The sequence below is a fragment of the Ictidomys tridecemlineatus genome, chromosome 14 (genome assembly GCF_052094955.1).
Source record: "Ictidomys tridecemlineatus isolate mIctTri1 chromosome 14, mIctTri1.hap1, whole genome shotgun sequence".
In the NCBI taxonomy this organism is placed as follows: Eukaryota; Metazoa; Chordata; class Mammalia; order Rodentia; family Sciuridae; genus Ictidomys; species Ictidomys tridecemlineatus.
In genome coordinates, this window is record NC_135490.1 from 66,258,341 (window position 1) to 66,284,797 (window position 26,457).

The following is a 26,457-nucleotide window of genomic DNA, read 5'->3' on the forward strand; positions in this document are numbered from 1 at the left end:
GCTGTTCTTTTAAAGAAGAGGGGTGGGCATGGGAAGGCATATTGGAACAATGTCAGCCTGGGGAACTCAGTTCTTTGATCATGGATCACAGAATGTTTATAGTGGTCTGGGCTCCAGGACCTTCAGGCTGACATTGTCTCCTCTAATAAATAATGTTTAGAATGTACCTGTATTATAGGTACATTCCCTTTGTTTTATCTCATTTGAAATAAAAATACATCTCCCTTTGTTTTATCTAATTTGAAAATACATTGTGTAGTCTAACATAAGCATTAATCAAATCAGATAATTTTCATAAATAATTGAATTTACAATAACTTTAACATCTTATAGAAATTTCCCAGGGATTTGGGAGTGATAGAGCTATAGTTTCCTTTTCCTTTTGTCTTCTTTCTTTTTTTTTTTTTCTTTCTTTCTTCACTTGTCTCTCTCCTGATATATACATTTTTATCATTTAGGGAAGCTTTTTGTTTTTTGTTTTTTGTTTTGGTACTTTTATGTTTTGAGACTCACTGAGTTGCTTAGGGCCTTGCTAAATTACTGGGCTAGCCTTGAACTTGATATCTTTGTGAGCTGATGAGATTACAGGTGTGTGCCACCGCATCCAACAATATTTTTTTAAAAAGTAATTTATTTGGGGGCATTAAGATATGATTTAATTGGTTCTGGAGATTAAATCAGGGGCATTGCATATACCCACATAAAGGCAAGTGCTTTACCACAGAGCTATATCCCTATTACTCTAGGTAGACTTTTTCCCTAAATACTCCACCCCCAGGTGATTCTGTTGTTCATCTTCAGAAGTTGGATCTGGATTACCCACTCTTGAATGTGAGCCTAATTAGTGATTTGTTTCCAAGAAATAGTAGTGGTGAACTTGAGGGGTTGCACCTTGTGATATTAGGTTTAGAAAAGGAGATATATCTTCTATCTGGCTTTTTTTTGGAACCCAGCCACCAGATGTGCCAAAGGTAGGACACCTGTAGGTGTCTCAGATCACAGTCCCAGCATCTCATGCACAACATGGTAGGGTGAACCTTCCAAGGATTCCAGTCCTCATTCTTCCATCCGCCCTATCTATAGTCTGTGGATTCTTGAGCAAAATAAATGATGCCACTAAATTTGGAGAATAGTAATGTTACAAAGCCAGTCACTAGAGGCTATATATTTTACTGGTTATTATTACAACCAGATAAATAATATATCAATAGATAATTTTAAACATTCATCCATGTCCCACAGTTTATAACACCTTTATTTGCTTATTATATTTCTTTTCAATCTTTGATGAAAAACACACATTGATATTTTGACTGTGTTAATAGTGTGGACATTTAATTTTGTGGATATTTTCTTTTGTTATTAGATATTTTCACATTTTACTACATAATCATAAAGATTATTAAAACTGAATATATGATAGTTCGTGCAGTGTATATACCTATGGTTTTGACAGACCTAAGCAGCTCTGGCTTAACAGCTCTTTTTCATATTTCGTTCTCTATAAATAAACCCAGAGAAGATATTTGTATACCTGCCACTGGGGGAGATGAAGAGGATATAAGTGATGGGATCAGTGTCTGTCTGTCCCTTCTCTTATGCTGAGTTACTGAAGACTGTCTTGTGCAGAGAGCAGCATGTTGTCTTGGTGTTTTGCTTCAGATGTCCTCTGCACAGTGGTGATGATATTTTTTGGAGTGGAATTCCTAGGAGAGGATTTCCAACTGGGTTGAGAATGGCATGGGAAAAGGGAGAGAAGAATGCCTGGGTAAAAAGGAGAAAGATGAAAATAAATGACCTGAATTCTGCCTGAGGTGAAAGGAATTGATCAGGTCAGGTGAGAAGATGAGACTCTTGAAATCTGATCAGTGTTCAGCTCCAAAGTTGAGTATGTTGGTAGAGAGTCACAGAAACTGGTGGTGGTGAAGTTGAACACAAGATAGTGGGATTGCAGTAAATGGGCATTTGTTTTGGGGTCAGGCAATCTTTACCTTAAATACTTTGGGCATTCCCTACCAGCTCTAAAATTTGACCTCAGTCATTGAATTTTTCCATTTTCTATTTTTTCATCTAAAGAGTGGGTATGGAAGTTCCTGTCTCCCATGGCTGTAGTGAAAGAAGTGTTGCTAATTATGTATGTCTTTCCTACCCTGTGAGAAGTGCAATTCTATTATAACCTTGAAGTAGGCTAAGAACAGACTGAAGGAGATGGGACGATTCATGTCAGGAAAGTCTTAGGTTTGTTACTTCAGGTCTTTTCTCATATGGAGAGATTGGTGAAGAGAAATACTGGGAGTTGATTAATGAAGTGGACCCTTTATTGACTACCTGCTTAGTGCAAGGCACTCCCAGACTCTGCCAGAATGCACACATGAGTAGTTGGCTCCTTCCTTTCAATGTATTTGTAGTCCCATTGGAAACACAAATATGCACTCATAACTAATTCAGCAAAGGTTAATTCTGATTGCAGGAATTGGGGTAGGTAACATTTCATCTTAGATTTGGCATTTGAATTGAATATTAAAAGTGAAGAAGCCAGAGCATAATTGAAGTGCAGTGAATAAAGATGAAAGTCTTGTTTAGAGACAGCACACCACACACTAGAGCAAAAACAACCAGTTCGTGAAGAAAGGGGGTAGGTTATAATATATTTTTTTTCTCTCTGTTTTTTGTATAATATAAAGATGGAAGTCAGAGCTCTGCCACTGAGCTGTATCCCCAGCCCTTCTGTTTTTTGTTTTTTTTTTTTTTTTTTTTTGAGATAGGATCTCACTGAAGTGCTAATGCAGGCTACTAACCTTTGGTCCTCCTGCCACAGCCTTCTGAATAGCTGGGGTTACAGGCACATGCCATTTTATTTGGCCTGAATATTTCTTTAGTCATTGAGCTTTTCTGAGCAAGTGAATGACAAGATCAGATTCTGGAGGAAAAAAAGCAATTAGTGTAACAAGAGACTAAGGGAGTGAATGATGAAGTGGCATGAAACAAGCGGTAGATGTGTGAGAGAGGGCTATTTAAGCAGTGACTTGCTAGGGTTTGGCAACATAGAGGGAGCCTGAAAGCTGGAGTGGTTAAAGGGAGAGGATACCATCACCAAGATTGGGAGTAACACTAGAGGAGGCTCGCTGTGAATCAGGAGCAGGTGTGCTGCCTCTGAATCTGCTTGCTGCACAGGGAGGGCTGCCTGGACTTTTTCATTGCAAACATAAAGTTGGCACTTCTGTAAAATTAAGAATAAAGTTATAGACTTGGCAGTAGCAGGAAGGAAGGAAGAGATGTGTTAAAGGTGGAGTGTTTGCATGGGAAATAGAAGGGGATAGATGATCAAAGCATCACTTTTGTAAATACCAGGTTCTTCAGTTTCTAATTCATGGGAAAATGCAATGGAGACTGATTGAAAAGAAGGGGAAAGTTTCTGCCGAGATTAGTTTTGCCAGGACTGTAGCTCTTAACTAATTTTATTAGTTCCTAAATTATAGTGTTTAATAGAATAAATAACTAGCAAAAATGCTGCATGAAGAACCATCTATATTTTACCTGCCAAGATCTCCATTCAGATTAATGTTACCTAAGATCACTGTATTGTTAATACCCTTAAATTGTCTTGGGCTGAAAGAGGAATATGTAATTAAATATTGAATAGCCTGGCATCTCAGTTCAGAGGAAGAGCTTTTTATGGTGAAATGAACTCTGAAGCTAGGTTGGTTGGTTGTTTGTTTATTTAGCAGTACTGGGAATTGAACCCATGGCTGTGCAAGCACTCTACCCCTGCCCCACAAACTACTTAAAGTGACAGCTCAGAGAATCCAATTGCATAGTTTCCAGACATTGCTATTGTATTGTGCATTGTCCTGTGTTATCATAGTATAAAATGTAGCTAGTCTTTGTGCTCAGTTCCTGTCACAGAGCTCCTAAAACCCTAGGAATTTGCTGAGTGATAGTAGTGGCTTTTATTATTTGCAGTGAACTTCCCACCCAACAACCCTTTTATTTGTTCAGTTCTGGGGATTGAATTCAGGTGCTTGAACACTGCACTACATCCCTAACCCTCTTTATTTTGAGATGGGGTTTCACTGAGTTGCTCAAGTTGGCCTTCAATTTGTGATCCTTCTGCCTCAGGCCAGTGCCATTGTGCTTGGCTCACATTTCACTCTTCTGATCACACCCAAGTTTATGCTAATGGTGTAACTTAAAGTGGGGATCCTAAATATTCTCTGGATATGGCACTAGTCAACCAAACAACCCAGTCATTAGATTGTTGGGAATTTGAACCCCACCCACTGACCACTGAGCTGTTACTTAAAGAGGTGGAGAATCTCAGAGACACCCTTCCAATTAAAGCAAAAACCCACAGCCTGATGTCATATCTCACCTACCTATTGCTGTCTAATGTATCAGTATTGTCATAACAGAATCAAATGTTTCTGTACTGAACATTGTTACACCAATACAGAGTCTTGGGCCAAGTGTAAAACCTTAAATTTTGGTTGAGTAACCTGTTATCTCTATGTCTAGGTTTGTCTTGCCTCTTTTCTTTTTTTTAAACCTCTTTCCTTGTTCCAGGAAAACAGGTGGAATTTACCTTCCTCCATTTTAGGAACTATTTTAACATTTTTTTCCAGAGGAGATAATCCATATAAGCATAAAGCCAAAGATATCAGCTGCCAAATATCTGAAATATAGAAAATGGGTTGCGTTTTCTGGCCTTCAACATTTTTGAGTGGATGACTCTTGACAACCACCTTTTTTTTTTTTTTTTTTTTTTAAAGACAGTGGCATTTGAAGAAATTTCCATTTGGGATCAATTCACTGATTATACTCATTTCCCGCTTTTGGCTTTGCTAGATTATGCAGAGCAATCTAGCTGGTACTTGAGGCTCTACCAGCAGAATCTACATCAGATACCTTGGGCCAGGTGTGTTTTGCATTTGCATGGCACCATAGGGTTCTCTCTCACCTTGCATAACTGTGGACACAGAATTTTGAAGACATCTTTTTAATATTTTCTTGATTCAATGTGTAAATAACTTTCTATTCAATGATAACATATTCCAATAGGGAATGAGTGAGCTAGCTCTTGTTTTTGCCTTTCATTATGTGATAGTGGAAGGACTCCACCTCAGCCTCTGATTCTATTTTACTTCAGTTAAAAATGTTTTAATGAAGGTAGAGAGCTCCAGGACAGCCACTTTCTCAGTCTCTTCTAGAGTTCATGGATTTGAGTAATATGAAGACAGAGTGCTTTGTGTTTCCATGTTCTGTCACATGCATGATGTTGTTTGATCCTAAAAGACCCCATAAAGTAAGAGGTGTCACGATAGTGTTGATCTTCTATTGCAGGTAAACAGACCAAGATTCTGAGGGGGTGGGGAGATCTTGAGTAAGACAGCTAGTGAGGGCTAAACTTGGGCGTTGAAACTGAATGATTTAATTTGCAGTGCTGGGGATTGAACCCAGGACCTCATATATGCTAGGCAAATACTATACCACTGAGCCATACCCTTAACCCGAACTGGATTTTTAAAATCTCCAAATACCCACCACATTTAATTCAGTGAAGCAGTCCCAGGGCTTTCTGTGTTGGTGTGGGTTTCTTCTGCAAAAAGGTTACTCTTGTTGAACTCCAGACATACACATTATTTAAGTCCTTTATATCCTTGAAAATTAAAATTGTTGCTTTCTGAATTAATTTGAAAAGATATGTGATTTTGCTAGTTGGGTACTGTCAGTTGGCAAGTTCCTTAAGTATACAGAGAAAAGAGGTTCAGGCAGTGAGAAACAAAGCCTGAGTGACTTGCCCAGGTTTTTTGGGTTTTCAGCTCTTTCCTCTCAGTAACTTGGAATCCTAGAACCTGCTTAGTGGGGTCCTGGTTATCAAGGAAGGTCTTGTTCTGAGAGGGGTGTGAGTCCCCTTTTAGAAGGTGTGCTGCTTGGCTCTAGTCCAATCCCTTTCACAGAATGGAAAAGGAGGTGCTTACTGATTGAAAAAGGATCTCATTCATGCTCTCATATTTTGCCATCACCTCCCTTTTCTCCCAACAGTGGGCTACCTTGAGAATGGAGAGAGGAGCCAAGGAGAAGAACCACCAACTTTATAAGCCCTATACCAACGGTAAGATTGTGTCTTGATTCTTAGCCTGAAAGAGCTCTTTGAAATATGTTCCTAAGTGCTTTCAATTGTACACTTAGTCTGTTTTCTGTTCCTATAACCTGAGAGTGGGTAGTTTATAAAGAAAAAAAGGTTTATTTGGCTCTTGATTCTAGTGCATAGGGAAATACAGGGTGCAGTAGCACACGCCTGTAATCTTAACGGCTTAGGGGAGCTGAGACAGGAGAATCTCAGTACAAAACCAGCCTCAGCAATGGCAAGGCGAGACACTAAGCAACTCATTGAGACCCTGTCTCTAAATAAAATACAAAATAGGGCTGGGGATGTGGCTCAGTGGTCAAGTGCCCCTGAGTTCAATTCCTGGTACCAAAAGAAAAATCCAGATAGCATAGCATGGCATTGCTGAGAGCCTGGCTGCTTCACGATGTGGTAGATGGCATCACATGGCAAGAGAGCATGTGTGAGGGAAGGAAGAAGTGAGGAGGTGGTACGTGATGAGAGAGTACCCAAGAGAATGGGGAGGGTCTGATCTTGCTTTTTGAAAATTAGTTCCTTATCTTGCAGGAACTAATCCACTTCTGCAGATCTGACTCCCCAAGATACCAGTGTTTGTCCTCTGACCAGGACATGACCCCATGACCTAATCACCTTCCATGAGACCTCACCTCTTAAAAATGCATAGCTCTCAATAATTTTTTGAATCTTTAGGGGGACACATTTAAAATGTCGTTAAACCATAGCACACAGGTACCCTTCACTATTTAAAATGCAGTATTTGTACCCTATTTCTAACATGCTCCTTCCTAACTTGCTGCTTGACCAGGGTATTCTCTTTTGTAGGAATCATTGCTAAAGATTCTACTTCACTAGAAGAAGAGATCAAAGAGATTCGCCGAAGTGGTAGTAGTAAGGCTCTGGATAATACTCCAGAGTTTGAGCTCTCTGACATTTTCTACTTTTGCCGGAAAGGAATGGAGACCATTATGGATGATGAGGTGACAAAGAGATTCTCGGCGGAGGAATTGGAATCCTGGAACCTGCTGAGCAGAACCAATTATAATTTCCAGTACATCAGTCTTCGGCTTACTATCTTGTGGGGGTTAGGAGTGCTGATTCGGTATTGCTTTCTTCTACCACTCAGGTGAGGGCAAGGTCTGGTGAAGATAAAAGACTTGACCTGCTTTCCCTAAGCCCGAAGCATGATCTGCCTATCTCTCTGTTTTGTTTTCCCATTTTAGAAAGAATAGTGTGGTTCTTTCATTTTTCAGTCCATCTGACTCTTGAAAAAAGGTACCTTGGTATGGTTATCCTTTAAAGGCTCTTGGATTCTCTGCATATCAGACGGAAATAGTAGGGTTTTATGAAGATAGATTGCTTGTCTAGATGGACTGAACACAGGGACAGGGAACATCATGTGCCTTCTGGGCATGGCCTTTCTTCCTGAAGCTCGCCTCTCCAACACAGAGGCGCTGGCGATTTCTGTTTTTCTGTGCTGTGTGTTCCGAGGATGCCTTGAGACATGCCAGTACCTTTAGGCTCTGCCTCCTATTGCTTCAGAGAGGCTTTGCTTCAGCCAGGGTGTAAAGCCAGAGGGCAGGGGGAAGACAGCAGGACAGTAGTTGCCCAAGGGCAGAACAGCTTGCTTTAGGGTTTCCTGTCACTCTAACTGCCTGATGCCTGAGGTGCTAGTCAGCTGAGAAACAGATTCATAGTTGGCTTCCCATTTGGAATTATAGTGATCCCTGGTTCTGATAGTCTGCTTGCATTTCTGGGTGGAACTTGCCTGGTCTTAGGTGCTCAGATCTTGCAGGTGGTTTTGGGGATTCCTGCTTTCATTTTCACACATTCACTTGGTTTGCTGTGTTATTTGTCTTCCTGTTACAGGATAGCTCTTGCGTTCACGGGGATTAGCCTCCTGGTGGTGGGCACAACTGTGGTGGGATACTTACCGAATGGGAGGTAAGTAGAGCACAAGTGCTCAGTTGTGGTGCAGTCAGTTCTGGGAATGGTGGCTGATACTGCAGGCCAAGCCACTCCTTCAGATACTAACCCAATCCATAAAGTAACCCTGTGGTAACAATAAAGGCTTTCATTTAGTGATTGATCTTGACCTGTGACTATTTTGTTTGGTTTTGGGTTTTTTTGTCCTTCAGCCTTCCTACTCTTCCCATTTTAAGACAAAAAGGCAGAAACCACAAAAACATAGAGTCCAGGGCCCAAGTGTTAACAGTTTTAATAGCATATCACTTAATTTTGAGCATTCTGCTAAGTTGATAAATTGATGGGATAAGGAAGAGGGTAAAGTTTTAAAAAATAATTAGGAATGCAAGTAGATTTTGTCTTTTTTTTTTTTAAGCTTTGTTCTTTCAGGGAAGTTGTAGGGCTAGCAGACTTCTCTAATGCTGGGACTGGTGAGGAGGTTGAACTCTGGGCTTGGCCTGCCTCTGGGAATGACTAGGGGAAAGGATTCGAGGAGATACCCTGGCCCACCTGTGTTGGGAGTTATAGGCTATGAATACTGAACCAATAACGTAGGGGAATGTAAGCAAGTCTTGTTGCCATTTCTTTGTTTCATCTTGTGTGACATAAAGAGGCTAATACCTTACAGGGTTTACAATACTCAGTAATATTTATAAAAGCATTTTGCAGACTTAAATAGTTGGAGTCAAACTTGTCCCATCTTCTTACATGTAAGATAAAACCTCAAACTTTTTTCTATTATTGCAGGTTTAAGGAGTTCTTGAGTAAACACGTTCACTTGATGTGTTATCGGATCTGTGTTCGAGCTCTAACAGCCATCATTACCTATCATGACAGGTGAGGCAACTTTGTTTTGATGCAAAGGGAGATGGTGCTGGCCCAAACTGTGACTTGGACTCACCTGCACTCAACCAATTGCAAATAGACTTCTGATCTTTAAGTTAGAGCTGGTGAAATTTGTGAGGTGAGAGATATGCTCTAAGTTAATCATTTCACACTCACTTTTATTGCTTTGCATATTTTTTTACACTAGGAAAAACAGACCAAGAAATGGAGGCATCTGTGTGGCCAATCACACATCTCCTATTGACGTGATCATTTTGGCCAGTGACGGCTACTATGCCATGGTAAGTTTTTTCCTCCTATTTTTTTGAGGCAGGACTCCTTAAAGGGTCAGAATTGGTTGACCTCTGAACCTTTCACAAAGCACTTTCTTAAGGGTATAAGTATGTGAGCATATTGTTACCCGTGGACCCTAATCTAGATTGTCACTTTGGGGAACTCCTTGGACGGGGGACTAGGGACTTGGAAATAGGAGGTATTCTGAAGTGATAAGATTGTGGCTAAAGTTGGTACTTCGTCTTTTTTTTTTTTTTTGGCAAACCATGGAAGTAAGGGTACAGGATGAGGATGGGGACTTGAAAGGACTGGATTCAAGGGCATTTGAGAATGGCCAGAGGGGCATTTTATTCATTCATGCATTTGCAATACTGGGGATCAAACCCAGGACCTCACACATACTTAAATAAGCAGCTCTACCCCTGAGGTATGTCCCCAGCTCCTTTTTTATTTTTGAGACAGGGTATTAAAGTTTCGCAGGCTGTCCTTGTCCTTGAAATCACCCTGCCTCTGAAGTAACTGGGATTATAGGTGTGTGCCACTGCACCTGGCACACACCTGGGAGGGACACATGGGATCACTCAACTTTACTATTTAGTTTTAGGGTTTTAAGTTATGTCTTTAATTGTATATCTCTGGTTAAAAGGAGACATTTAGGATTCAGAGTGGTTTTTTGATAGTGAGAAATCTGCAGTTAGCAATCATATCTATGAAGGTTGGAGTACTCATTTTTGGGACCTATGGCTTCTCCCTAGAGTTGGGGGTATTGTGAGAGGGTGGCTTCCTAATTATTCTTTTGTCTGAGATTAGGTGGGTCAAGTGCACGGGGGACTCATGGGTGTGATTCAGAGAGCCATGGTGAAGTCTTGCCCCCACGTCTGGTTTGAGCGTTCTGAAGTGAAAGATCGCCACCTGGTGGCTAAGAGGTAAAATGAACAATGCTATTTGCCCAGTTGGAACATAAACAAGTTTTAGGAGTAGTTATCCATCCAATGTAAAGTTATAATTCACTGTAGAGTATAGTTCTACACAGGGCCTATACTCTTCTCATAATGAATTTTTTCCTAAAACAATATGAAAAGTATAAGCTGGTTGTGATGTATGTACACCTGTCATCACAGCAACTTGGAAGACTGAGGCACGAGGTTCACAAGTTAGATGCCAGCCTCAGCAACTAAGTGAGACTCTGTCTGACAATAAAGAATTTAAAAAAAAAAAAAAGGTCTGGAGATGTAGTTTAGTGGTACAGCACCCCTGAGTTCAATCCCCAGTATCATAAAAAAAGTTAATTAAAAGTATGAACTTTCTGGCTGGGGATGTGCTCGCTGGCATGCATGCAGCCCGGGTTTGATCCTCACCACTACATACAAACAAAGATGTTGTGTCCGCTGAAAACTAAATAAATAAATAAATAAATATTAAAATTCTCTCTCTCTCTCTCTCCCTCTCTCTCTCTCTCTCAAAAAAAAAAGTATGAACTTTGATTGCTATTAGAAATCTCCAAACAGATTCGTTATCATACACACACACACACACACACACACACACACACACACACACACACACAAAAACTCCTCTGGAAAAGAAAAGAGAAAGAAACACACACAAACTGCTGCTCAGTCTCCTTCTGGTGCATGTAATGAAAAGAGTTGCAGTAATGACATCAAGACTCAGTTGAGTTTATCTTCCACAGGTCTTTGTGAACCTCCCACTAAATTCTTTTTGCTATACCTTTGCTTAGGGACAGAATATTGAGACAAGGGACTGTCTGTTTTCCCCAGTTTTAACAGAGTACCTGAGATCGGGTAATTTATGAAGAGAAGCTTATTTTGATTCACAGCTCTTCGTGGCTGGGAAGTTCACATTTGGGTGACCACATCTGGCAAGACCTTCATACTTCACCATAACATAACAGAAAAGCAGAAGTGGCAACAGGCAGGTGCAGATGAGACAAAACACAAGAGGCTGCCTTGCTTTCTAATACCCTACTTTTTTTTTTTAGGACAGGAATAAGTTGTTTAACAGACATTACTCTTTTTTTAATATTTATTTATTTAGTTTCAGGTGGATATAATATCTTTATTTTATTTTTATGTGGTGTTGAGGATCGAACTCAGTGCCCCGCACACACCAGGCAAATGTGCTACCACTTGAGCCACATCTCCAGCCAACAGACATTACTCTTAAAGAAACTGATCTAGTACCATGAAAACTGCATTAATCCCTCTTAACAACTTAATTACTTCTTAAAGGCCCCGCCTCCCAACACTGTCATAAGGCAATCAGATTTCACCATAAGTTTTTTTGTGTGGGAGGACAAGTACCAAGGATTGAGCCCAGGGGAATTTAACTGCTGAGCCATATCCCCAGCCTTTTAAGTTATTATTTTTTAAATTTTGAGACAAGGTCTCACCAAGTTACTTAGAGCCTTGCTAAATTGCCACTGTAACTGGCTCACCACGAGTTTCTGAAGGGATAAACCATAGCAAGGTCCAACCAAGCATGGCTGTTGCAACAAGACTTCTGAGAGTGCTGTTTGTGAGCCTCCTGCAGATAGTACTAAGTCTGAGCAGCATCCTTTGTGTGTAGACTTTAATACTGAATTGAATGATTATATGGATTAAATAGTAGTACTCTGCCCTTATAAATTTTCTTCATGAGTTATAGATTTGGGGTTTATTAAAAAACAAGGGTTTATTAACATGCCCAAGCTAGTGTGACATATATTAATCACTTTGATGATGATTGGCTTGAGGTTATCTATTTCTTTGTCTTATTTTTTTTTCCTAAAGACTGACTGAGCATGTACAAGATAAAAGCAAGCTACCTATTCTCATCTTCCCAGAAGGTAAGAAGGAGTTGGTCCCCACAGAGCTGCAGTGTTGACCACTGTGCAGGATTGCAGCTCTATGGTCACCTTTAGATTGGTTGTGGGACTAAAAACTCAGGGAAATTCAGAATTTGGACTAAGAGATTCACAGGGTGAATTTCCTCAGTGCAGGAATATCTTCTGTGGTACTGCTGACAGTAAGTACCCTTTCAGCTTCTTGTGGAGTCTACCAAATGTCTTTGGCCTTCTTCTAGGCTGGTGTGTGGGAATCAGGGAAAGTGGCCTGTAAAGAGAAGGAAGTGGGGCTGGGGATATAGCTCAGTTGGTAGAGTGCTTGCCTCGCATGCACAAGGCCTTGGGTTCAATCCCCAGCACCAAAAAAAAAAAAAAAGAAAAGAAAAGGAAATACAACATTTTGCCTGACTCTTGTAAGTGTTCATTTTATAAGTTGAGGTTATTATAGGTTTTTCCTATTTTATTATTATATTTAGTGTGGAAGAAATTCCTAATATTTCAGGTAAAGGACCAGAAAAAAAAAAACAGCGTTTTATATTCTCTCTTGCATTTTAGGAACCTGCATCAATAATACATCAGTGATGATGTTCAAAAAGGGAAGCTTTGAAATTGGAGCCACAGTTTACCCTGTTGCTATCAAGGTACAAGACCTCTGAGGATGCATGCTGTCTTTATCACAGCCACCAAGGCCGGATACAGCAAGAAGGTGGAGGCTGGAGCTGATGTACCAGTCAATGAGTTGCTCTTCTCCAGTATAGCAATGCTGGGCTACCGTGGGTCCAGTGCTAGCAGAAGGAGAATACCAGTGGGTTGCCACCCTATCACAAAGGACTGGGGAGTATTCAGAGGAGATAACCACCCACTTCCCGATTTAGGAAATGAATTACTTTTTGGTTAGAATGAGGACCACAGCTACAGACCCTTTTCCCACAAAATGTCATTTCAACAGCCATTTACCTCTATTAGAATCATTAACAAATAAAAAAATTTATGATACGCCTACTACTTGGTGGCAAGTACAGTGCCTACATGGTTGAGACCTCATGAGACTCTTGGTTTGTGACCATGTGCTAGTGAATATTAAGCTTCCTGCCTGAATGGATAATTTGCTTTGATAGAATTATAAATACAGAAACATAAGCTTTCGAATTGTTTGAGTCTAGGCCAACAAAAAGAGATGGAAATCCCTTTACTTCACAGATGCACACTAAATATATTTATGAGTGAATGACATGCTGTTAGAGATAGGCCTTACATGAGGGGAGAGGATAGATGAAACAAGCATGATGATATGTTGACGATTTTGAATCTGGGTAATGGGTATATTAGCTTAGTCTCTGTTTTGGATCTGTTTGAAAACTTTATTAATAGAGTGTATGTGCCTATGGGTGAGACATGAAGCTGTCCAAGGAGAGAAGACATTTGTTTGATGATGGCTGTTAGAAGAAGCTTCCCTGTTGAGGCAGAAGCTGAGAGTAGTCTGGGGAGATTAGCGTGGCTAAAGTTCAGAGCTACCTGGGTGTAGAGTTGCTTCATAAGTGTTCATGTCGGGGGTAGGGTTAGGAGCAGCTCTCTAACCCTTATACTGCCTCAGTGGGTTCATTCACGAGCATTGCTGTTGATACCACATGTTCAGAACTACTCACTTCTTAATGTCCATTGTGTTTTAGTATGACCCTCAGTTTGGTGATGCCTTCTGGAATAGCAGCAAATATGGAATGGTGACATATCTACTGAGAATGATGACCAGCTGGGCTATTGTCTGCAGTGTTTGGTACCTGCCTCCCATGACCAGAGAGGTAAGTGCCTCCAGCTGTCAGAGGTCTTCATTTAGCTACATGTGACCATGAGCCATGGCTGAATGGCCTTTATTCATTTCTTACTACAGAAAGATGAAGATGCCGTCCAGTTTGCCAATAGGGTGAAATCTGCTATTGCCAGGCAGGGAGGATTGGTGGACCTGCTGTGGTAAGTGCAAAGTGATGTCGTGGAGTCTAGGGGAACTTGTGTTTCTGAAGCAGATGCAGAGTCATCAGCTTCCTTTACAAAGGCTCCTTTCCTTCCTGGTGTAGTGAATGAAACCCACCATCTCTGGAGACAGAGCACTATGACTTCTTTTCCCTAGTCCCGACTCAGAAGTACGCTGTGCCTTGATCTCTGGGAGCATGGAATTCAGGATGCCTAGACTGAAGCGGTGAATTTCATGTACCTTTCTGGAGTTGTACCACTATGTCAGGGTACCTAGACAGTTCTCATCTTTAGATAGGGATGACCTGAGGCTGATCTGAAATCTCAGGAGTATAACGCTTCTTCTGATTTCAGTGTATTTGACGGAATTGAACCATCCTTAGAAAGGCAAAAGTTTCATTTATTACATTTAATTTATTACCTACTAGAGCTGGAGTTAACATCTTTTCTATAATAAATCAGTAAATGTTTTAGGCCTGTAATGTCTGTCACAGCTGCTTGCTTCTGCCATTATAGTGTGAAAGCAGCCAGGATTAGAACTTGAGTAAATTAATATGACTGTGTCCCAATAAAACTTTATTTATAAGAGCAGATGTCAGGCTGGATTTGGCCCATGGACATATTTTATCACTTTTTATCCTAGGGTCTGAGGTAATTATGCTTCATACAAGAGGAGGTTGATCTGTATGAATGCTGGTTCAGAACATCATTGCTACATTCTGAAGGGCATGGAGGGCATGGATCAGTCATGGAGGACATTTGGCTAGGTGGGCCTTATGAAAACAGAAAGTATATAGACAATCAAGTTTTAAACTGAACTATGGATTTTCATGTAATAGCATGGCCTTGGGAATATGGCCTTTTAAAAAATATGAATGTTTACTGAGCACTTAATTTACCAAACACTGTGTTTCTGATATGCTGTGATGTTCTTGTTTCACCGTCTTGAAAACATGGATATAAAAAAAAATCATTATTCCTTAAATTAAGAAACTAAAACTCAAAGAAGTCAAGTCACTTTTCCCCAAAGTCACAAAATAAGCACTAGAGATAGACAGTTTTTACAGACAATTGAGTTTCTGTATTTCTTGAAGCTTAGCTCTCCTCCCATAATGCCAGAATACCCCTTAGCTTCTGTAAGTTGAAGGTGAATGTCAGAGCAGAAACAATGTTAAAAACTGCTTGATAGGTATAAGCAGTTACACAGTGCTTTTAGAAGAATCATGAATGTCAACCTCTGGGCAAGAGAGAGCTGTCTAGGCTGGTTTCTATTGACATCCTAAAGAAAAAAACTATGGAGTATCATTGTTTCTGACCAGTTTTTCCTGGACTTTGAGGAGCAGCACAGTGCGTCTGCCATGATGTGGGTGGGCCACAGCGCCTTCTCTGCTTTACATGGGTCTTTTTCTCATCAGGGATGGTGGACTGAAGAGGGAGAAGGTGAAGGACACGTTCAAAGAGGAGCAGCAGAAGCTATATAGCAAGATGATTGTTGGGAACCACGAGGACAGGAGCCGTTCCTGAGTCTGTGGCTCACATTGGCTGAAGCCACCATGCCTGAATCCTGACGTGTGAGCCAGCTGGATTTGTTGCTGCCACTGCTGCACCACCGCCACCGCCCCCACTGCTGCATCCTTCCAGACCCTGGGGCCCTCTGGGGCTGTTCCAGATCTCAGGACTCCAGCCGCTTCAGAGCCTTTTGGGGATCCCTGGGCTCTGGGGCAGCACAGCCTGCCCTTTGCTGTCTGAAGTGAATGCTGCTGGGTGTTGCTACCCAGGACAAGATGCCTTCTTGTTCTTTTACAATAAGTCCATTGGAGGAATGCCATTAAAATCAGCTCTCCACTCTGTGTGTTGTGCAGGGCTGAGCAGTCGGGAAGATTGGCCACATTCCCTGTTAAGACGTTGGGTGTTAGTCTGTAATTGTTGCCCACATGCCAGGGACTGTGCTGGGGAAGGTCCACTGGCTCCTGAGGAGAGGCACTGCCAATGCCTAAATATCACCCCCCCCCCAGTCTTGGAACTCTGTACACTTGAAAAGAAAATTGTTGTCTGCATTCACCAAAACGAAGTTTTAAATTCTTGTGCTACTGCTTATGGGAAATCACCAGAGGGGATGGAAAGAGACCAGGTGTGGACCACTGACTAGTCTGGTGAGAGCCAGGAGTTATTTTCTGTTTAAACTCCAGGCTGAGCCTGAATTTCCTATGTGACTTGCTCTATGTTTAATGTGTGCCTCATTTCCTCATCCATCATGTGGATCAGGAGGGGAAGGGTGATGATACCTACCTCACAGGGTTGTTGTGGGGATTCAAGTGCTGAGGGACATGTAATGTGCAGTGTCACAAGTACAGGTTCATGGGATGTGGCAGGACAAGGTCTGAGCTCAGAGCTGCTGCACAAGGCGTTGGACTTGTTTTTGTGAGTAATAAAACTGAATGGTGAATGAATTGAGGGACTTTTCCCTTCACTCACCCTCCCCTGCATGTAGCCCTGAGTAACGTGTTTTTTGTCAAAGTTACAATTCTCGTACTTGACTTGTGACCCTGGGACCTCAAGGATCCACTTGGCCTCTGGATGAGTATTATTTTGTTCAGGAGATAAACATCTCACATTTGCACATTTCTGTTAATTTAGAATTAACAGCATAGACACAGATTTCTCCACAGTTGGGAACCACAGGATTTGAGGGCACCAATTTGTAGAGCTTGTGGAGATTGGACAATGTTGGGGACTGTTTGGATGTGAGGACCCTGGGAGGCATGAAATATATACAGCAGGGAAAGGGAGGATCAGAGGTCCTGGAGAGGGTTGGCAGGTGAGGCAGGATAGGCAAGGATACTAGTGCATCACGTGCTTCTATACAGCTGATGGGTAAACTGCAGGTCTCCCGGGCCTACCAGGTCACTTTGCAGTTACTGTAAAGACACAGCCAAAGCCAAACCATTCTCATTGGTTCTTCTGCAGTCCCAGTTTTATATTCCTCTGAAGAGAGCGTTGCCTCAGCCCATTTATCCATCTTCCCATCTCTCCACCATCCCCTCCTCAATTATGGCACAATCTTGGCACTTTTCAGGATTCTGCCCCAGCTGTGGTGTCATATTTCCAAGGTTGCCCACTGGCCTGGGATTTGGGGATGTGCTGGGAGTGAGATCAGGCTCCTGAAATATGAACTCAACATCACTCATGCTTGAGGACCCAGTCCCCTTTGACCCTGTGATGTCACTCATCCTTGTCATCTTCCTGTCATCTCCCACGTGGCCTCCTGTTTCCTCCTACCTGCCTTTTTGCCTAGTCAGTGGAAAACTTTTCTCTCTCAAATAAAAACCCTGTTATGACTCTTCTTAAGAAAAGTCTCTTATGAACTGTTTTATGTAATGTTCAAGAATAAAAAGTGACTTTCAGCTTTTATAGGAGGTGATGTTTGTAGTGTCTCAATGCCAAGTTGGAATGACCTTTAAAAATTGGTCTTGAAGGTCAAGATCCCTTCAAAGAAGTTCCTCTAAAATTTCATTCATGTTCTATCTTATTTCATGGTTTGCATAGGTTTTTCAAAAATACATTTTGTTTTTGTTTTCACTTATCTCCACATTCTGCACACCTGACAGGAGAAAGGAGGTGAATTATTCCTGCAAAAATGAAGTCTGTGACATTCTTATTTAGTGCTCATTAAAGGCTTTCAGACCCTTCCTACTGCTCCATCTTATTTACTGGTGCTTCTGCTGGCCCCAAGTTGTCCATAAGTCAGAATACTTGGTTTGGGATTGCTGGGTTGGTCTCATGTGCTAAAACTGCACAACACCTAGAAATATAAAACAACATAAGGTATAAACTATACTGGCTCTTGAGGTCTCAGCCAAGGTAAAGATGGGCTTTGAATAAAATCAAGTGGCCTTAGTGGAGGGAGTGTTGGCCAGCTTCAACCCTTTCCAAAATTACTGCTCCTTTGCTATGTTACTTTTATTTCTATTGAGTCTATATCTTGATTGATAACTAGGGACTTGGGGTAGGACCTCTGAGGCCATTTCCATCTCTGGAATTTCTGTCATTGTAAACCCGTATTTCAAACAGCTTTGAGCTCTAAAGTAGTCTGGGTTTTAAAATAAAAGTCAATTTTCAACCCATTTGCTCGCTCTCAGGAAATTTCAGGCTAGTGAAACTAAATCACTAGAGAGTGTCCCCTTGTGTAGAGTTGAGTCCCCAAGTGATATAGGAAATTGTTGAAGCTGGGCCCGCACTTCTTGTAGGCTGGGTGGATTGTGGATCTGGGACAGACTTTTCACTCAGGCATGAGACTTTTATCCAGCCCATTAGAGGAAGAACGTTCTAATAAGGCTAGTAAAATTCCCCTGACAGTGAAAACTCAATAGAAGGCTGTCGGCCAGGCCAGGCTGGGTAAGCTAAGCTTGATAGAGCAGTTTGAGATGACATCCTCATGATGGTAAACTAACCTTGGAGCTTGCTTATTTAGTATTAGCCCCTACTCCCTATTGCCACTCTCAGGTGAAAAAAGGCTTGATTGTGTGAGGTGTGGTTGTCAGGCCAGCTATAAGGGGTCTTTGGGCACCATCATGTTGTAGACCTTCATGGCAAAAGCAGTGGTGGGCACTAACCCTGCTACCTTGTGGAAATATGTGTCTATAAACCCTATCATTTCCTTCCTGAAATTAACCAAAAATGCAGTTCTCAATGGGACAGTGCTTCCTGCTGCTCCCCTATGTGTGAAAGGTTTCAGTGTTGCAGGCTCCATCTACCTGCTGCATGTCTTGGGTGGCCAGACTCTATTTCTCTAGGTGTGCTCATCCTGTGTGGCCTGGGACACCCAGGCTGGAAGGGCAGCTGCATGCACACTGACTCTTGGACAGGTTAAGAGACGACCATCCAGCCATCCATCTTCTACTGCACTCACACCCCTTCTCCCCCCAGTCAATATGTCTCTCTCCGATGGGAAAGTTAATAAATTTTGCTCTAGATTAAAAGTATTGATCATTTCATTTGTAAACGATAAATAAAAAGGGGGAACTTTTCATTGCACCAGGGGTAGCGTCTGGTGTATTTTGCTGGTGAAATTTCTCTAGCTGTTGGAGGGGTGGGCTTCTCATATGCATTCCGGCCGGCCAGCTGCATTGATTTCCTATTAGTCTCCCAGCACCACCCAGTAACACATCATTTCAGTACCTGCTATTAATGGTCTTTTGATAAATAATCACTTGTAAGTCAATAAATTTTTATTAAACAGTGTGGCTCTTTGATTTATTAAAATCCGACCGTGTTTGTCTGGGAGAAAAGGGATGCTGAATTGAAGTGGAGGTTTTCATACATCTTCCTGACGCCAAGCAGTCACCATACACTCCAGAGAAAAACAATTGCATTTTAACAGAAACAAAACAGCCGAGTTTGGAACTTGGGCCCAGGGAAACTTTATCTCCGTCAGTGTGGGGCTTACTCTGCAGGGAGCAGCCTTAGACCCACAGGCCTGCAGGCCCGTGGGCACCACTGTGTCAAGAACTTTGTGTTTGCTTCTGAGAGGTGAAGTTCCTGGGCTTCTGGATCCCTACATGACTGCATTCTGGGATAGAACCAGTGGCCTATGGGGGTCCCACAGAGCCCACAGGTCAGCCTTCTCTCAGCAGGAAGGTGGACCCTACAGCAGACACCCTATGCAAGTAGACATTTGAAGTCAACCCGAGAGCTGGGCTGCAGGTCCTTTTAGCTGCCTTGGCCAAGTCTCCACCGAAGTCACATCTTGGGACAGGAAATGCCAAGAGACAGTATATGTTACGTGGATTATTTTTTAAAGTGAGCCCCAAACTGAAGATTGGAGATTTTCATTGGCATAAAATTTGCTTCGAAAAGTTTGAATGTAGCTCAGTGGCAGAGCGCTGGCCTAGAAGCCGGGAAGTCCTGGGTTTGATCCCCAACACTGCAAAAAAAAAAAAAAAAAAAAAAAAAAGTTTGACCATTAAGATGGGGCTGCAAACAAATTATTTTCTAGCAAGCAACCCAAACACTGAATACAGAATCAGAATTCTCAGCCTAGAAAAAAGTTAACAGAAAGGGGGAAAGTCTGTTTGTTAAAATGAATAGTTGGAATTCCTTCTCCTGACCCTGTCCCCATTCACATTAAGTGTGGCAGGTAGTAACAAGAGAAGGGCTTTTAAAAGTGGGAATTACTAGTAAATAAGTTTTAATATTTCTCAACCTGCTACAAGCTTTCTCTGTAGTTGTTTGGATTTCCTTTTCTATCCTCATCACAAGGGTGGAAAGTGCTGGCAGCAGGAGACCCTGAAGGTGAATAGGAAGCTGGGGAGCAGGTAAGTATTTGTGTTTTCATGAGCAGGGCTCGTTTTGTCCCCAGGTGCGGGAGTTTGGTCAATGAGCCCAGCTTCTCTTCCAGGGACCTGTGAGGCCTGTGCCTACAGCTCAGTTAGGCCCCAGCTCCAGGGACATACTAGTGGTGAGCCAGGCCTCCAGGCTGGCATAAATACAGCTTTCTAGAACATGAGTGACATTAAATGTGTCTTGCATTTTGCATGTGCAAAATTCAAGTTTACCTTTAAGGTAAAATGAGATTTTTCTGCAGAGTTTTACCTGGGCCGTTCTCTAGGCTTTGTTGATTCGTTCTCACTGTTCTTCCCCTGTTCAGGTTCATTCCATTTGTTAGGAGGACTTTGGTGGGAAGCTGGAAAGGAATCTTCTCAGTTTCTTATGTTCTATGAATCATTAAGTCAAATGTATGCCTTTGGGAGAGGAATGACTTTCTTGGCAGTTTCCATTCTAGTGGCTGGTAGAAGGCAAGTTTGGACAAAAGGGTTCCCAGGAACAACTGGGCCATCATCCAGCAGGTGCCTGCACCACCTGTTGATGTCACCAAACAGCAGGAAGTCAGAAAGTAGAGGTTAGGAGGAAGGAAGGAGACTTGAAGCTTCCAGAAAGAAAAGTCGGGCAATCCTTGGGCAGCTGTGACAGTTTGTTTCGTTTCCTTGACCCCGCAGGCCCTGGAATGCATTTAGAGTGTGTTTGAATCCCTCCGCTTATTGCTGACTCGGCTCCGAATGGCTGGAGCTGAGATCCAGGGAAGGGTAGCTAAGTGCCTTTCTCCTGATCTCATCTAGAGTTTGGGCAAAGTTGCTCCTAGGTTCCAGGAGCTTCCTACCTTGGTTCCAAGGCATGGACAGGCACCTTACAACTCCCTACATAAAGAGCCAGTGGACACTGGAGGCTGGAGCCTTGCTTGGCCTGTGCAGCAGCGGTCCTGGAGGTGCCCAGCCCTCACAGGGTCCCTGTGCCTGCTGCTGCAGCAGTGGGCCTGGGAAGGGCTGCCTGCACGCAGATTGATCCACCAGCTGTGATTTGTCATTTCTCCGAGGCAGGCGCTGTTTTCTCTTGCTTCAGGAGGCCCCTTCGACACCTGCTTTATTTTTCTTCCTGCGCTGACGTGACGGGAGACAGGTGTTAAACTACTTAATCACTTTAAAATTGTTTTAATTTTCTGTTTTTTATTGATCTCTCCAGCACCAATTAATCAGCTCACTGGACCAGGCAGTTAGTACATTAAAAATTGTCAGGAAGGCCGTGCATCTTGCAAAATGTCTAAAAAATATTCGGCTAGCAAATTTTGTTTTTCTTTGGCATGCAACAGTCCTTGGCCCGTGGAACTCCCACTCGAGAAGAGCTTCCTCCTCTGGGGTTCCTATGTCAGGAAGTATTCAGGGTAGAGAAGGAACTCTGGCTTCCTGGAGAGGCACCAGAAGAAGCAAGTACCCTTTTCAGTACCAATCTGCCACCTTCCTGCCACATTTGTTCTGTTTCTCAGGCATCTCTGGGTCTCTTTTCCCCTGGGGCATTGGGAATTGTTGTGGAGGGGAGAACTTGCTCTGCTCCCTGCATCCTGACACTAGGAGGGCAGGACATCCTAGCCTACAGCTGCCCTTGTGGCCAAACCCTGTAGTCCTATTTCCTCTCCTTGGGACATCAGCACCTTTGTCTGTCCAGCCATGCCAAAGTCACCTCCCCTGGGGCAGGGGCCTTTAATTTGGTAAACTCTGTTGGCAAGCAGCTGTGTGTCCTGCTGCCTCATTATGTTACCTCAGTGTTGGGCCTGAAGACTTTCTTCAGAATATTCTGGGCAACTGCACCCCCATGGTCACTATCATCCTGTCCTGTTCTGCAAATACTTGCCACTTGTCTTTTGTCACCCCTCTTGCAAATGATTTATTAATTGTTTGGCTGTACTTTCTGAATTAAATATACAGATAGAATAACTCCAGGCTTCAATATCACTTCTTAGGAGCAGAAATTTTTTTTCCCATTTTCACCTGATTTTCTGTCACTTTCTAAGGACAAGCCTTCTTTTTTCTGGGGGGGCAAATTAATTTTCATCTTCCAGTCTGCATGGTCTGGGCTGCTGATTCCTTTCCAAAGCATCATCTACCCACTTGCCCTTCTTCCTGCACACCCAGCAACCAGTGCAAATGGGGGAGGATTTTATCCCCTCCCCCATGCCTTTCTGTTCACATAGGAGCAACCCCAGTCTCTTTCTGGGAAAGTCAGGGTGTGGGTCCGCAATGGACCAAAGCTAGAGAGGGTGTGAGGCCCACCCAGGGGCAGGCACTGTGAGCCTTGTATTCTAGCTACCCGGATTTATCTTCCCCCCAGCCCCACCCACTCGGTATTAATCGGTATATGATTGGGCTAGGACATATAATCTAGTATTGATTTTCTCTCTGGACGCCACAGCTTTATTTGCTCACATCTGCCTTGTGTTTAATTGGTGCTTTGCTCTGGAAACGAGAGATCTTATCGGCCTGTTTGGTTTCTTTTCCTGGGGCACAGAGGCACGCACACACCCTAACACCCTCTAGTTCACTGGCCTGGCCCTGCCTCTCCCTGACCCTCCCACCCAGAGGCATTCCTGGGGCAATGGGGGGAGTAGGAAAGGACCCAGAAGGGCTTTCTATACACTTGACCTCATAAGCTATGGCTGATACTTCTTGGTGTAAAAGGTGTGTGTGTGTGTGTGTGTGTGTGTGTCTGTGTGTGTGTGTGTGAGAGAGAGAGAGAGAGAGAGAGAGATAGAGATAGAGAGAGAGAGAAATGATTTGTAGGGAGGGAGGTATCTGGCTTTGGAGTTGGACCTGGGTTCAAATCTACTTCCTTCCTGTATATGGTCTGGAAGCTAATTAATTGCATTTTTCTGCTCTGTAATGTCTCTTCCTTATCTGAGAAAAAAGGTAGAACACCTGCTTCGTAAGATTCTTAGAGATCATCTATCCGTGATCACACAAAATGCCTGGTGCTTGGTAGGTCCTCACTAAACAGCAGCTCCTTTGTCAATAATGTTGTCCATTCAGCCTGCGCAGCTGTGCACATTGCCTGCCTGACACAAAAGAACCCCGAGCCTGTAGATGAGAAAGAAGGAGCCTGCTGGCCACCTTTGTCCATGGGGCGGAGTCAGTCTTCTTGGAGGCCCCGGCCTGGCTATCACACCTGGCTGCTCCTGCTTTTCAGGATTTTGGTTTTTTCTCCTCGACTCTGGTCTGGCATTCAAGCTGGTCTATCCTGGGCTTTTTGTAGTAAAGGGAAGATGTAAAGGCCAGAGGTAAACACTAATTTCCTATTGACACAACATTAATTCTCTGGCTTGGACAGGTGAATGTGCTTTCACTCACTTTACTAAGATTAATGATGTTTGTTTGCCTGCTAAGAGAGGCCTAATGAGGGGCTTTTGAACACACACCTTCTGGGTTGGCCGTGGGGAAAGGGGCTGGCCCACGGCTGGACATATGCAAGGAAAGCCAGACTTGGTCTACCACTTCCAACATCGCCTTTCCTATTTAAGTCTAGTGTCTTCCTTCCACAGAAACAATAAGAAAGGATTCCTGTTTAGGCATGTGAGCCTGTATCATGCGCTGTAGTGTTACTACCCACAAGGACGCCTTCCCAGCAGACCTGCAAATTGAGTTTGAGGGTCGGCCTGCCAGTCACCTGAAACTTTCTTCCTACCCATGGCACAGTGCCCTTGCTCCGTTGGTGCCCAAGGTCATTGTCAAATGTAGGATTGGCCTTTGATTCATTGCTTAGAAGAGTGAGAAATAGTATTAGAGAGGACAGGCCAAAACTTCAGATGTGGGGCAGATGGTAGAGGACCTTAACTGAGGATGTAGGGTCCTTGACATACACGTTGGAAAAGAATTTCAGCATGCTTCAGATATTGAGGCACGGATATTTATTTAGGAAAGCAACAAGTCTACATTCATGGGGAAATGCAGGCTGTCTTGAGAGACTTGCCTTTGAGGTCTTAAACTTTGAAAGGAAATTTGGAGAGGGGTAAATCTGTGGAGAGGACATCACATTGGTGATCACAAGTTTATTTATGGTGGTCTGGCCATTCTCAGAATTCTTAGGCCAATATCTTTTCCATGAGCTGCTTAATAGATAGCATTGGGAGTACCCTATGTTATAAGTTTTGTTATCTCCCTTTGCTCAATCTATTAAAAATACATGTGTTAGTGGGATAATTACCAATGCATATGGAAATTTGTATAAGTGGGTGAATTTTTAGTAACTTTAAGGCTGTGAGTGAAGATTTGTAGATTTCTCAGAAGTTTGGGAATGACCTAGGGAAAAATCAACTTGGAGGGTGACAGATGTGGGAGAGAGAACTGGCTTGGGGAAGAAAGGTATGTGGAACTTTAACACAAGGCTTTCAGATTATAATTATAGTCTTTTTTTCTTCTTTCTACTATTTACTTCTTTTATTCTAGCCTGCCCCAATTTGACCCTTCTCAGCCAAATAGTAGATGGTAGATCATAAAGAAGGTGCTGTGGTTTGGGTAAGCATCCCTCAAAAGTCCAGGCATTGAGGACTTTGTTCGTTCTGGGCCTATGACATTATTGGGAGGTGGCAAAAAACTTTTAATGGTGGGGCCTAGTGGTAGGTTTTAGATTACTGGGAGTGTGCCCTTGAAGAGAATAGTAGGACCATAACCCTTCCCCTTTCTCTGTTTCTCTAATTCTGTGTTATGGTGTGGATGTGAGGTGTCCCCCAAAAGCTCACATGTGAGACAATGCAAGAAGGTTCAGAGGAGAAACGATTGGGTTGTGAGAGTCTTAACCCAATCAGTGATTTAATTCCCTGGTAGAGATTAACTGAGATGTGTGTGTGTGTGTGTGTGTGTGTGTGTGTGTGTGTGTGTGTGTGTGTATCTCAACATTAGTTTTATTATATTAGACCTTACCACAGGTATCTCAGCCACAGTTGAGGTATCTGGCTGCAGGAAGGCTGCGGGCCCTGTCATGTATCCATCCTTCCTCAGGAAGAGTACCTGGATCCTTTACTGTTTTGCTTCCGTCTTGCTGCATTCCGGGGCCATTTGTATTTTTATCATTTGGAGAAGGTAAAGCTACAGAATTCAATTTAGGTCAGTTGCCAGCAATTCTACAAGGGAAAGGGAGGGTCAAAAGGTGGATTTAAATTAAGTTGGATTTTTAAAATCACTGTTTCCCAAATTTATCCATGCTGGGTGCTCTGGGACCTGGTTAATCAGGCACATTCCATCCCCACCCCTCTCCATCTGAATACCCAAGAAGGTCCCCAGGGATCTAAATATGTAACAAGTTCTATTAGTGGGCAAATCTGGGAAACTGCCCAAATGGCCCTCTCTGGCTGCTCTATCCAGGGATACTGGTAGTCGACTGTGAAGGCACAGAAACAACACTAAGAAAGAGGATATTTGCTATAAAAATGTACCAAACACATTTGATCATTGTGTCTTTGGTCAGAGGATTTCACCTAGTCTTCTTGTGTCTTCTGTAGACTTGGAGCTTCTATATGCCTGGGTAGTGGACTGAGTCCTGGATTATAGCTGGAAGACATAGGTATCAGCCCTGGTCTCATCCACTAGAGTTATTGACCTTGGACAGATCTCCTCCGTACTGTAGATCTCATTTTTTTTTTTCATTTGCAAATTGGGAAAAAGAAAATCTGATCAAATGCAATAATATACAAGAATGTATTTCCTACCAAATTTCTAATGTGATTTATCATAGAAATAGAAAACACAGTTCTGAAATGCATATGGAACACCCCTCCACACACACAAACCAAATAGGTAAGGCAATTACAGCAAAAATGATAAAACGGAAGGTGTCATATTACCTGATTTCAAACTGCTCTACAAAGTTATAGTAATTAAAACAGCATGATACTGGGATAAAAATAGACACACGGACCAGAATAGACATATTGACCAGAATAGAAAGTCTAGAAATAAACCCATGCATGCACATACGGACAGTTTCAACAAAGGTGTCAAGAACACACAACAGGAAAGGGACAGTTTCTTTAACAAATGGTGCTGGGAAAACTGGATATCCACATGCATAAGAATGAAGTTGAAATCTTATCTCATACCATGTATAAAAATCAACTAAA

General features: G+C 42.6%; 1 protein-coding gene across 3 annotated transcripts in view; it reads left to right on the top strand.

The window, feature by feature from the left end:
- Positions 1–17,432, top strand: part of Gpat4 (glycerol-3-phosphate acyltransferase 4) — a 39,658-nt gene extending 22,226 nt beyond the window's left edge. For all 3 annotated transcript variants that reach the window (XM_078031258.1, XM_005340319.5, XM_013365196.4), the window contains exons 3-13: positions 6,043–6,112; positions 6,950–7,250; positions 7,994–8,068; positions 8,837–8,926; positions 9,123–9,216; positions 10,019–10,134; positions 12,001–12,056; positions 12,609–12,694; positions 13,724–13,852; positions 13,942–14,021; positions 15,437–17,432. In XM_078031258.1, coding sequence (XP_077887384.1) covers positions 6,043–6,112; positions 6,950–7,250; positions 7,994–8,068; positions 8,837–8,926; positions 9,123–9,216; positions 10,019–10,134; positions 12,001–12,056; positions 12,609–12,694; positions 13,724–13,852; positions 13,942–14,021; positions 15,437–15,545 — 1,206 coding nt within the window. In that variant the 3' untranslated portion in view covers positions 15,546–17,432. The remainder of the gene's footprint in view (positions 1–6,042; positions 6,113–6,949; positions 7,251–7,993; positions 8,069–8,836; positions 8,927–9,122; positions 9,217–10,018; positions 10,135–12,000; positions 12,057–12,608; positions 12,695–13,723; positions 13,853–13,941; positions 14,022–15,436) is intronic.
- Positions 17,433–26,457: the final 9,025 nt, after the last annotated feature.